Here is a 13,099-nt window from a genome sequence, read left to right on the forward strand (position 1 = left end):
TGTTTAGCAGGGGTTCACTGTATGGAAGGAGAAGAAATCTATGTTTGGATTTGTAGGGCCCTGTCTAAATATAAGACACATGTATTCAACACAAAGAGAACAGCCTTCCCTTGAGGTGTGTGCTGGGCCTCCAGCTGACAGCACACTCACACCCAGCCTTCCTTCAGTGACTCCGATGTCTCATCTCCAAGTTAATGATGAAGTCTCTGGGATGCTGGGTATCTCATGTTAAGGTCCTTCATCTTTCTAACACTTGGGGTGTAAGCCTGGTCAGCAAAGCTCTTCAACACTGCAGTGAGTGTGGAGCTGTCCTTTCCCAGGTTCTCCATCCTGTGGCTGCCTCTTCAAACACAGAGGCTTGGCTGCGTCCACTTGTCCTTTGCTACTGACGCCTGCTGTCCCCTTGGCTACAGTGCTGACCTGCCTCGATGGAAAGATAACGTTTACCTCTTTGTCCTTCATCCTCTGCAGGAGGCTTATCCCTGTTGAGTCTGAGAGCCTTGAAAGTGCTCAAGGCCTGAGCTGTTCTCATTCAGTTCAACACAAACCTCTGTAGTCATTTCAAAATGTGCCAGTCTGGGTGGGACAGGAAAGAGGGACATTAGTGCACAGGGCCCCTCTCACTCAGGCACCTCTCACCCAGCTGGGTTAGAGGAAATGTGCACTTTTCTAACTTCACTACGTGTGTGTGTGCACCCACACATCTAATGCATGCACGTGTATGAGCAATGGCACACATGTAGCAGTCAGAGGACAGCCTTGGGTGTTGGCTCTCACTTCCACCTTGTTTGGGACAAGATCTCCTATTGGCTGCTGTAGAGGCCACATGGCCAGCCTGTATGCTCTGCCCGTATGATCCACAGGCTCTTACCTCTGCCTCCTGTCTCTCTGGAGGAGGCTTGAACTGCACATCACTTGATTTGTCCAGCTTTCCGTGGGTTCTGAGGATGCTAACTTCCTCCTGGCGTTTCTTCGCACCGTGCCCACTCATCCCTCTCCTCCAGCCTTAAAAAACTAAAACATGAATCATAGTTTCATTAAGAATTTGGACAGGGTTATTTTCCTTAGGAACTGGGAGAACTATTTCCTTTCTTCTTTTTCTCCTCACACCCAAATCCATGCTTTCAAGGTAGAATGTGAGAAGGGGCTTTTGTGGTGTGACAGCAAGTTTTCTGTGGGCAGATGTGTGCAGGGCGCTGAGATGTGCCCGTGACAGAGCAACAATGCGTGTGAGAGCAGTAAGAGAGAAGTTGGTGTGGTCGTTTGGATTCAGCCCCCAGTTTACTGATGTCAAACAAACTTTACAAAATCCTTAAAATACTAAGAAATCTGAGCCAGACAGTATTGTATTCATGGGGCTGTGCCCACAGCTTTGTAGCGCTGGGCATCTGGTTCGCTCCAGTGATGTCTGGTCACACGTAGCAGGAATTTGTCTGAGGTTGGCGGCTGTAACTGTGTCGGTCGGCTCCGGATCTACCTGAGTCTTCTGTCCTCCAGCATCTTCTCCTTTTGTTTTTCTCTGGGGGTGGTTTGAATGGTACAGTTGCCCGTCATTAATTAAGGCTCTTCTCCAATAGCAGATGTGTACCTAAAACTGGAAGACGTGACTCATAAGTTTAACAAGCCCTGTATAATGGACGTGAAGATTGGGCGCAAGAGCTACGACCCCTTTGCCTCATCAGAGAAGATTCAGCAGCAGGTCAGCAAGTACCCTCTGATGGAGGAGATCGGGTTCCTGGTGCTCGGCATGAGGGTAAGAGCGGTGTCTGTGAGGCATTGATGTTTTCCTTACACCACACTCCATGGAGCTGAAGTGCCGTGGAGTTGCGTGGCCATGATGTAGCGTGGGCTACAAGGACAGGCCTTTTATCCGTTGCTCTCTGGTCAGCAACTCTGGTCCTGACACGTACTAGGTAATTAATGCGTAATGGCCAGACCCTAAGACTGTAATGTGGTAATTTTGTTTTAGAGAAGGTTGAAGTTTGGATGTACAACATATTCTTTGTAGTTTTCCCATAAGAAAAAAGCTATTTATAGCTTTTGGCATCTTGAGACAGGATCTCACTGTGTGGCCCTGACTGTTCTGGAAATTGTTTTCTAGACCTGGCTGTTGTTGAACTCAGAGATTCACCTGTCTGCCTCCCCAGTGCTGGGGAAAAGTACTGCTTTATAAGTAGGAAAAAAAAATTATGTTATTTCATATTTTTATTTAAATCAGTTTTATTTGCACATAGTTCTATGAATAAGCACTTAAATCTTTTTTCTTTTAACTGATACATAGGAAGCTTGTATTTCTGCTTTGCTCTGTGCACATACTATTCACCTCAGGGTAGGCAGGGGCTGGTGTCATCTGGTGGTGTCTCTACCCGGGGACCACTTCTGAGGGGCCAGAGCAGGACCTGCAGAGGCAGAGGTGACTTGCTGTCATCGTGGAGGGCTAGCACAGGGTCACTCCCCACCTCTGATGTCACAACACACATACCAGAGCGCATACGATGGGAAGGAGAAACCACTGAGGCTATTTTGCAGACACCACCACAGCTGGGAATTAACGTGGCATGAGGTCCTGTAAACCAGTTGTAGTGCCTTCTTCTGGACGCACTGGGTGATTACAGTGAGCAGGCGCCGCCAAGTGACAGATGATCTTCCTTCTGAGTCTTGAAGAGGAAGTTCTGTGGGAGATTGCTAATGTGCCCATGGTAGCAGCAAAGCAGATCTGTTGCTGGACGTCATTTCTTGATCAATGAAGTAGGAGCATTGTTCAAGTAGAGTTTCATCTTAGGAACTATAATAAATGTGCGCCTATAAGAAAAGGCAGAAGGGGCAGCAGGGCCACTCACTGGCTGAGGGGGCTTGCAGTGAAAGCTGGACAAGTCGTTTGTTCCCTGGGACTCACTTAGAGGCAGAGAGAGGGAACCAGCTTTGTGGGACATGTCCTTGTTTGTAGAACTAACTATGTTCAATGTGTGTCTGAGAGAAAAGAGCCTTTTGAATTGGACAAGAGGGGGGAGATGCAGCTGCTTGTATTACGAATTCAATTGTGTTCCCCCAAAAAACTACTTACACAAGAGGGTCTGCACGGAGCTTCTGGGACCCTGCCCCCAGTTGATTCTGATTGGTAAATAAAGATGCCAACAGCCAATAGATGGGGAGGATGGACAGAGGCGGGGAGGATGGACAGAGGCGGGATTTAAGGATTCCTGGGCTTGGGACCAGGAGAGAGGAACAGGAGATCAGACACCGTGTGTGAGAAGAGTGCAGGACAGAGAGGCATGGCTGCCATGTGAAGGAGCCAGGAGAGCGAGGCCCAGTTGGGCAGCTCAACTGCGTCCAGAGTGTCCCAGATAGAATACAGAATTACTGAATAACAACTCCAGATTAACTGCATGAAGGTTAGGCAGTGGCCCAGCTATTGTGCTGAATAGGGCATATTAAAATATAAAGGCTGTGTGTATCTCATTCACTTAGGAGCATACATTATTGGGGCGGGTAGTGACCAAGTGACAGGATAATTGATAATAATTAGCTCTGCATGTGTTCATAGATTCTCTGTTCATACTGGATTTCCTCAGGATGGAAGCACTGTGCTATATGGCATAGTGATTTCTTCACTGGTCAGTTCCTCAAGGACTCTAGTATCGCCTTTGAAGACATATCATTGTTTTATTTTCTATTTTGTGTATTTTGATCTTTGATGTATTTTGGATTTATTGTGGCATAAGACTGACACCACTTAGTAAGCGGTCCACATTTTCTCACTGAACTCAGTTTATGTTATATACTAAAGTCTCACTCATACTTGACTCAAATGTGTTTTAGTATCAGACGGTTGCTTTCATTAGTTCCCCTTTTGAAGGCCTTGGTTTTCCAGTTCTTCCTTATTTTCTTGTATGAATATTCCCCATTTTAAATCTTTTCAGAGAATCTTCCCTGTGCTGCATAGGTTGACCTATAGGATTAAAAAATGGTGGTGGTTGTAGTGTGGTTGTGTTTTAGTTATAGGTTGCCTTTAGTGTAGCTGCTGAAGTTTTGGTATCAGATTATTTTGGAGGTGTGACTTGGTATTTTATAAACACAGTGACCTTAATTGCCATCTGGATGACATCTGTGGCTCTGTTACACTTGCTAACCAATCGGACCATGTGTGGGTCAGGGAGGGTAGATGCACATGAGTGCAGGAGCCTGGCCTTGGATCCTGGAGCTGAAGTCACAGGTGGGTGTGAGCCATACAGCGTGGGTGCTGGGATGAACATGGGTCCTCTGCAAGAGCAGGATAGACTCCCTGCTTTTCTCAGACAGTGTCTTTGTACATAGCCCTGACTGGAACTCGTTATCAGGCTGGACTTGAACTCAGAGATCTTCCTGCCTCAGCCTCCTGAGTGCTGGGGTCAAAGGTGTGCACCACCACACCTGGGCTCAGTAAAGGCTCATAAGGAAGGGCTGAATCATGTCTGTAGCTCATCGTTTCTTTTTCTCATCTGTTTGCATTTGTTAATGACTAACATAATTCTGTCTCTGTCTGTCTCATCTATCTATCTATCTATCTATCTATCTATCTATCTATCTATCTATCTATCATTCATTTTGGTTTTTCAAGGCAGGGTTTCTTTGTGTAGCCCTGGCTGTCCTGGAACTCACTCTAGACCAGGCTGGCCTTGAAGGCAGAGATCTACCTGCCTCTGCCTCCCAGGGAACTCTAGAATAATTTTTAGATGGAAATAAGGACAAAAGACATTGATTGTAGCAAAAACACTCTTTATGGAAGCTTTTGTTTTCGTGGTTTGAAGACAGTATCACATGTAGCTCAGCCTGATGTCTTCGCTGTGTAGGTGAACTCACCTTGAACTTCTGATCCCCTTGCCTCTGACTCAGACCAGGTGCTGGTATTACAGGTGTGTGCGGCCACGCCTGTGTTTACCGGTGCTGAGAGTGAGCTGAGGGCAGGTTGCATACCGAGAAAGTATCACTCGCTGTGTTGTACTGTAACTTCCTTTTCTGTGGCAGAGTTTATGTAATCTGTTGCTTTAAACTTGCTGTGTAGCCAAGGATGACCTTGAACTCCTGACCTGCTTCTCCTCCCCCAAGTGTAGAGTGGGGCACGTGTCTCTAAATTCAGCTCAACTTAAATATTAGGAAGTGCTTTCCTCTTGGCTCTGTAAATGTGTGGATAATCTTGGTGGATTGAGATAGATATTTGTAGCCTATTGAAAATCTTCGTTCCTCTTAGCAGCTTTTTAGAGGTGGGGCATCCGAATGCTAGGTGCTTTCTCAGCCCATGTTCCTGTTGGCTGATTCTCCTCATGTCTGTCTGTGGGCTCATGTAACTAGCGATGAAACTACCCCTCATGGCCAGGGCACCCACAGTACTGTTTGGATGTTCACCGTTCTTTTACTTTGACAGGTTTATCATCTTCACTCTGACAGCTACGAGACACAAAACCAGCACTACGGAAGAGGCCTGACGAAAGAGACTCTGAAGGAAGGTGAGCACTGGAGAGGGGCTGGCTGCCGAATAGCAAGGCAACGCATAACCTTTTACATTCGAAATGTAGAGAGACAGAAGTGTGTATACCATTATCCCTGGACCCTAATATACCTGAGTATGAGCTGTGAGTACGCGTCCATTTACACCCTCATTAATGTCTTACAATACAGTTGCTGACCCACGTGCTTTCTATTGCTGTGATAAGATTTCTAGGACAACCCACCCATGAAACAGCCTTTATTTTGGTTCAGTTTCAGTGTGTATCTGTTAGCTCCTTTGCTTTGGACACAACAAGGGAGCAGCCATGGGGAGCAAATCTATTCTGTTCCTGGGTGACCAGGAGGCAAGGAGGCCCAGGCCCTTCATGACCCCTGCCTCTCAAAATCCTGCAACTGCCTCATCCCCGTCTTCAACATGGGCTCCCAGGGAACTATCTCAGAGCTGTTCTGGAGCAGTGTGCACTCTTGCAAGTACAAAGAGCTGAACACTGTTGTCCAGCTCAGTACCAAAGCTTTAGATTCACTCTCTGCTGGCCTGCTGACACACACTTGAAATCCCAGCACATGTGGGATTAAATTATAAATTAATAAAATGTCTTAGGTGTAAATGGTATTTAAATTGCTCGTTACACAAGAGGCTTTAAGGTACTGTTTCATGTGGAGGGTCTTTTTAAAGCTGCCCTGCATTGTTTGATGAGTGATGCTGATCCTTCTAAAGTGAGTAGTGAATAGGCAGGTGGTAACTACTCATTAACACATGGGCTTCAGTAAAATTCTGGTGAGCCAGACATTACTACAGGACGTTCTGTCTTTTTAAAATAACCTTACATTGGGTTATTTTCATCGCTATGAAAAGTTGGCCTGTAGAGTTCGTGGGTGGGTACTGGTATTACATACAGACAACACATCTTGTAGCTTCTGGCTTAGTTCCTGTCTTGATCAAAGCAAGCTAGTACTTAATTTGACTATTAACAAACATAGAGAGATCCCTCCCACCCCCGTCTGAAATTTCCTGAGCTCAGTTAATTTCTTTAATCATTTTTTTTAAGTTGAAAATCGATTTTTAAAATACAATATATTCTGATCACACTCTCCTCTTCCCCCAATTCCTCCCTAACCCTTTTCATTTTCCCACCTACCCAAGTCCACACCTTTTCTTTCTTTCTCTGTCTCATTGGGTTACAAATATCTATCTACCTATCTATCTATCCATCCATCCATCCATCCATCCATCCAGCTATAGTGGTGGCACACATCTGTAATCCCAGCACTCAGGAAGTAGAAGCAGGCACAAGTAGTTCAAGGCCATCCTGGTCTACAGAGGGAGTTCCAGGACAGCTTGGGCTACCCAGAGAAACCCTGTCTCAAAAAAACAACTGAGGGCTGGAGAGATGGCTCAGCCATTAAGAGCACTGACTACTCTTCCAGAGGTCCTGAGTTCAAGTCCCAGCAACAACAAGGTGGCTCACAATCATCTATAATGGGATCTGATGCCCTCTTCTCTGTGTGTCTGAAGACAGCGACATTGTAGTCACATACATACAATAAATAAATCTTTAAATAAGAAAAAAAAAGATGGTCTGGAGAGATAGCTCAGTGGTTAAGAGCACTGACTGCTCTTCCAAAGGTCCTGAGTTCAATTCCTGGCAACCACATGGTGGGTCATAACTATCTGTAATTGGATCTGATGCCTTCTTCTGGTGTGTCAAGGGCAGTGTGATCATATACATAAAATAAATAAATCTTTCAAAGAAAGAAAGAAAGAAAGAAAGAAAGAAAGAAAGAAAGAAAGAAACCAAACAACAACAAAATAAGAAAAGATAAAATAACAAACCAGAATAGGACAAAACAAACAACCACCCCATTTACATACACAGAAATCTCATAGAAACACAAAACCAGAAGCCATTATATATACAAAGGACCAGTAATGTAAAGAAAAGCAGGCGCAGGCAAAGCATGATGAGAAAAGAGCCTCCAGAAATGGCGGTGAGTTTGTTTTGTGTTGGCCTTCTACCGCTGGGCGTGGTCTTAAGAGTCCTTTGTATACCCACTGAAGCGCCACTGGAGAGAACTGATTTCCCTTTCGAGAGCAGTTATCAACTAGAGAGAGCTCCTGTGTTAGGGATGGGATCCTGTGCCCACTTCCCCTCCATCAGGTCCAGACCTGTGCTGGCCTTGTGGGTGTTGTCGCAGTTTCTGTGTGTTTATATGTGTGTGGTCCCGCTGTGTTAAGAAGCCCGTGTTTCCTTGGAGTCTTCACTGGCTCTTAACACTGCCTCCTCTTCCCCCTCCTCCCCCTCACATTCCCCACCTGATCCATCAGGGGAGGAAGTACTTGATGGAGACATCCCATTTAGGATTGAGTGTTTCCAGTCTACAGATTGTCTGGCTGTGGTCTCTGTCTTTCTTCCCATCGACTGCAGGAGGAAGTGTCTCTGATGTTGGCCGAGCAAAGGCACCCATGGCATTACGCATCATTTCACCCTCAGTCAGCAGTAGTTGGTTTCCCCAGGTTCCTGCCTGGCTGGTCTCTGGTTCTTGGCCACCTGAGCAGTACTGAGGATGGGGTCTATCTCACGGAGTGAGCCTTACCTCAAATCAGATAGTGGTTGGTTAGTCCCACCATTGCATAGCAAAGGGTTCATAGCTGGGTTGGTGTTGGCCTTTCTCCTTTGGTAGCGTGCAGAGGACCTTCCAGTACCATAACCACTAGTCATTAGGGGTGAAGGCTCTAGGTAGGGCCAGTTTGACTTCTTCATGTTCAACAAGTTGTGTGGGTATTTCAGCAATAGGGCCTGACTGTCTATGCAGTAGCCAACAGTCTTGGCAACAGCCTGAGTTGCCTGGGAGTTCCCGTGGGGTCTCTTAGGCAACAACTCAATTAAATGTAACCCATTCCTTCAGCTGGAGGTTTCTTTTGGTGATGAGAGATGTCCAGTTGGGGCTCTGTCTCCCAGTTGGGATTTAATATTTTTATTATTATTAGGTTTGGTTTTTTGAGACAGGATTTCTCTATGTAGCCCTGACTATCCTGGAACTCACTCTGTAGACCAGGCTGGCCCCAAACTCAGATCCACCTGCCCTTGCCTCCTGAATGCTGGGATTAAAGGTGTGAACCACCATCACCTGGCCAAGTGAAGAATTTTACCTGCTGTGAGCTCACTCTACAAGTGACAGGGCTGCACAGTTCAACCCTAACTCTGATGCATCTCGTTACAGGCCTCTCCAAGTTTTTCCACAATGGCTTCTGTTTAAGAAAAGATGCGATTGCAGCCAGTATTCAGAAGGTCGAGAAGATTCTCCAGTGGTTTGAAAATCAGAAGCAGCTAAACTTTTATGCAAGTTCTTTACTGTTTGTTTATGAAGGTTCATCTCAGCCAGCTACTACAAAAGCAAACGATAGAACTTTGGCGGGGAGGTTTCTCTCCAAAGGACCCCTGTCGGATGCGGCTGTCCTGGAGTGCAATAACAACTTCCACCTGTTCAGCGCCCCGGCCAACGGGACATCAGTAGGCAAAAGCTTATCTAAGGCGTACTCGAGACACAGAAAGCTGTATACAAAAAAGCACCAGAGCCAGACTTCCCTGAAAGTTGAAACTCTGGAGCAAGACAACGGGTGGAAAAGTATGTCCCAGGAACACTTAAACGGAAACGTGCTTTCCCAACTGGAAAAGGTGTTCTACCACCTTCCCGCGGGTCGTCAGGAGATCGCGGAAGTGGAAGTGCGGATGATAGACTTTGCTCATGTGTTCCCTAGCAACACAGTAGATGAGGGGTATGTTTACGGTCTGAAGCATCTAATTGCCGTGCTTCGGAGTATTTTAGACAGTTGAGTCTTTGCTGCAGTCTGTGAAGGAGCGGGCCAATCACCATGGAGATCTGCAGGCGTTAGCCGTGCACCTGTACTGCTCTGTAAAAATTTGTATTGTGAGTCAGCGTTTTATTTGTCTTTATACTTTTGGTAGATGGTTAACTTTTTTATATTCTTACTCAGGAATACTAATTTGTTCATTAGAAAACTATGAAGAATAAAGAAACAGGAATGTCGAGCAGGGAATGTGTGGGACACGGAGCTAACAGCTGTAAAACTTGCAAATCATTACGCAGTGCAGTCATTTCGAGGTCACATAGCTTTCTGTAGCCAGTCACCATGAAATCTCTATCCACCCAACCTTGCCGGTGAGCCGACTCTAAACTATGACTTTATCAGACCACCCTAAGATCAGAAAGCGTCCCTAACACTGGAGAACATTTTTACACAGAAAGGAGGCTCTGTGGTTCTATGTTAAAGGCAGAGTGCAGCGCAGTGTATGAAAGAAAGGTGCTTAAACGGTGCGCTCCACCAGCAGGGCGCCCTCCCGTCCCTTCTGTGCTCAGCGCTGAGCATCATGGGAAGGGGAGTGGGTCAGATGGCGGGCAGCAGCAAAGGTCTTGGGATTAAAGGCACAAATTTTCCTCCCTAGAGTCAAGAGAAGAGAGATTATTTGTAAAGAACACATTACCTTTAGTTTTTTTGTTTTTTGTTTTAGAATTTCATTTGTGGAAAAGTCTTCATTTACTATGTTGAGAGAGCTGTCATGAAGCGCAATGTTCTTTAGTACCAGTCTGAGGCTTCGGAGAGGTGAATGGTGGAAACTTTGTTTTATTTCTTCTTTAATTTTTGAGAGTCTTTTTCCACTTAAAAACAATCCATTTTTTAAAAATGTATCCCCATTTACTTTATAAGCCCCAGCATTAAACATTTGTCAGAATTTGGTTAAGCATCAACGGAACGCTGTGCCTGGTGCGCTGGAGGAATCCTTGAAAACAATAGATTTATTATAAATGTCATGTTTATTTTACCACTAACACCTTTTTTTTTTTTCAAAGAAACTGTTTATCGTTAAAGTATTTTCAAACCTGAAATTAAATTCGCAAATCCTTTTGCTGTCATGCTACGCTTGCTTGCACTTTGACCCGCTGATGTGATAAAGTAACTGAACAGCTTGCCCTTTCTGTGTGATAGCTTTGAGTCACGACTTTTTTTCTTTTCTTTTCTTTTTTTTCCTTTTTACCTCTTTTTCCTTGAGAATTACAAACCAAACTTCTAAATCCGAGAACCATTTTTTTTCTGTAAGGTGGAGGGACTTTTTCAGTCCAAACGGAGTTTGCAAATGCCCACGCTCAAACGTGAGCCCTGAAGGGAATTCTGGGTCATTAACCAGAGCGGGTCTGGCTAACGTGCCTTTTGGGGGTTTTCTCTGGGAGTCTGCGGGTGTTCTCGACAAGAACTACACATTCTCTGCCCCGGGTGTAGACTGACTATAGCTATTTTTCTTTCTCCCATTTTGTGGGAGTGATTTTCAAGTGATAATTACTAGAAAAGTTTTGAGTTTTACGGTTTTTCTTACAACATTGTCTTGTTATCTGGGTGTGATTCAGGAACTCTGGAGCTCATGTGGCGAACATTATTTTGAATCGTAAGAGGCAGTTTGAGAGGGTATCAGCCTATACATACAAGGAATTAGGAAGTTTTGGGCGCACTTCAGCTCAGTAAAATCTTTGATCTACAGCTGTTTCAAACATTTCGGAAGCCAGCATCCTGCCTTTCCGGCAACTAGGGCTTTGTCTGAATAAAACAGGAAGTGATTCTTATCCCTGCTTCTCAGGGAAAGGATTAGCATTCAGTTCTCGTTTACATTTTACCAACTGCTGCCCACTTTTGTGTTACTTTTTGCTCCTTGATGCCATGATCAAGATGTTTATGATGTTAGCAACCTTAATCATAACCATAAATGTGGCGGGCGGTTCCCGATCTGTCCTGTCTTTAAAAATGATTCTGAGATTTGCCACTTTGGGGAAGAGGCATCTATCACTATCTATCACTAGCCACGCATATGTGAACACACAGATATTTAAGAAATAAGCAAATGAGGAGGCGGTTTGACCCGGTGGTAATGTTAGCCGTCCCCTCCCCACCCCCAACATAATTTTAGTGTGTTCTTTATGGGATGCACTCATGGGAAGGACTTGTGAGTGTGAATACATTTCTCAAATAAAAGTTTAAATTGTAAAATAGTTTTATAATAAAGTATTTACATTAATTATTTTAATATGGATGAAAGTTGCATAAATTATAATTGTTGTTAAATATTTAAATAGTCTTTCAAGAGAGTTTTGAAAACTGTATGTAAGTGGCGTTGGTGGCCGTGTTAAATTAGAATGGGATGCTTTGTTTGTTTTGCGTGTTTGGAGGGGACCTGGACACTCTGCCTTGTCCACACTACATACAGATTGCTCCTGTGGCCCTGCAGGCTGCTTGGCTGAGTGAGGACCGATTCCTGAATGCCGATGTCCTGTGATGTGCTTGTCCGTGATCTGCACAGCATTGCCCATGCTGTCAGGCCCATGAACTATCAAATTTATAACATGTGGGGGAAAATGAATTTTCATAATTACTTCCGTTGCGGTCTTTTTGTTGATGTTAGGACTTGGAATGTGTAGGCGGGAGGAAGGGCTGAACTGTGAACTGACCGGCTCTGACTGTTAATACCACTCCCATTGAGGTCTGATGTCCAGACTTGATTGGTTGAAACAACCGTTTACACAGCTGTCCCTTTCTTCCAGACTCTTGACCGTGGTTTTTGTGTGTCCGCCGCTTCCGTTGCCCTTTGTCCCCTAAAATGGTTCAATTACCCAGAAACATCAAGTCCCTTTTAAGAATGGTCTGTCTGGTTACTCTCAGGGTGGTGTCTGGGGACCTGACCCCTCTCCAAGCATTTTCAACCACTCTCCCTGACAGGTACACTTGTGAACCAGCCAGGACTGACCATTTCCGGCATCCTGTCTAGGTGGAGAGATCCTAGGGACATCTTTAAAACAGAGATACACAGACACCTGTATTTAAAGCTGTTAAAGACAGTGTTTGGGTGAAGATTGAGGGCTAAGTAGTGAGCTACAACCGAGGCAGACGATTTGGGGGCTGAGATCAAGGGACCGTGAGCCAAGATTAGAAGCTCAGGACGGTAGCCTCCAGTTAACTCTCCTGCTGGGTGGTAGTTACAGACAGCATAAAACAGCCTTGAGAAGAATGCCCTTAGGACATGCTCATAAAGGTACACTCAGCCTTTAGAATAGTAAATAGCACAGTGTGACTACAGTTGCTCCTCAGTGGTGCAAACCTTTTAGACCTGAGTTTTCAGATCACTGGGGTTTCATATTTGTCAGCGGACATGAAGGTATTTCTTGACTTCAGAGCAACTCTGTCACCACATCCAATACTGATATCTTGAGAAGGGATTCAGCATCTTTGCTGTCAGTATTGTGTCTTCCTGCTTACTTCGATAGCTTCTATCAAAAGCCACCATGATTCTTGCCAGTAAATCAGACAGTCAAAAAAAAAAAAAAAAAAAAGCAAAAATGTGTGATGTGGTTAAACTTTGGCCTGTGGTCTACTTAAAAGATTAAAAGTTTAGTTATTAAAGGTAAGGTTTCTGGACTCCTGTAGATAGGGAAAAGGCACACACAGACACTTGGCTGTGAGATCTGTGGTGGAAGATGAGAAATTGCACCCAAGTTGTATTAGCAGTGACATCCAGGCAGCAGTGCCAGCGCCCCCCCCACCCCCACCCCT

At 45.0% G+C, this 13,099-nt stretch overlaps 1 protein-coding gene across 2 annotated transcripts in view; it reads left to right on the top strand.

Moving 5' to 3' along the window:
• Ipmk (inositol polyphosphate multikinase) overlaps positions 1 to 12,886 on the top strand; it is a 35,529-nt gene extending 22,643 nt beyond the window's left edge. Inside the window, exons 4-6 of one of the 2 annotated variants that reach the window (XM_034524218.2) lie at positions 1,581 to 1,753; positions 5,402 to 5,483; positions 8,707 to 12,886. In XM_034524218.2, the coding sequence (XP_034380109.1) occupies positions 1,581 to 1,753; positions 5,402 to 5,483; positions 8,707 to 9,320 (869 nt within the window). In that variant the 3' untranslated portion in view covers positions 9,321 to 12,886. Of the gene's footprint in view, positions 1 to 1,577; positions 1,754 to 5,401; positions 5,484 to 8,706 lie in introns of both variants that reach the window. The other variant, XM_034524217.2, reaches the window with a different exon arrangement.
• The last annotated feature ends 213 nt before the right edge of the window (positions 12,887 to 13,099 follow it).

This window comes from Arvicanthis niloticus, chromosome 20 (genome assembly GCF_011762505.2).
Source record: "Arvicanthis niloticus isolate mArvNil1 chromosome 20, mArvNil1.pat.X, whole genome shotgun sequence".
Taxonomy (NCBI): domain Eukaryota; kingdom Metazoa; phylum Chordata; class Mammalia; order Rodentia; family Muridae; genus Arvicanthis; species Arvicanthis niloticus.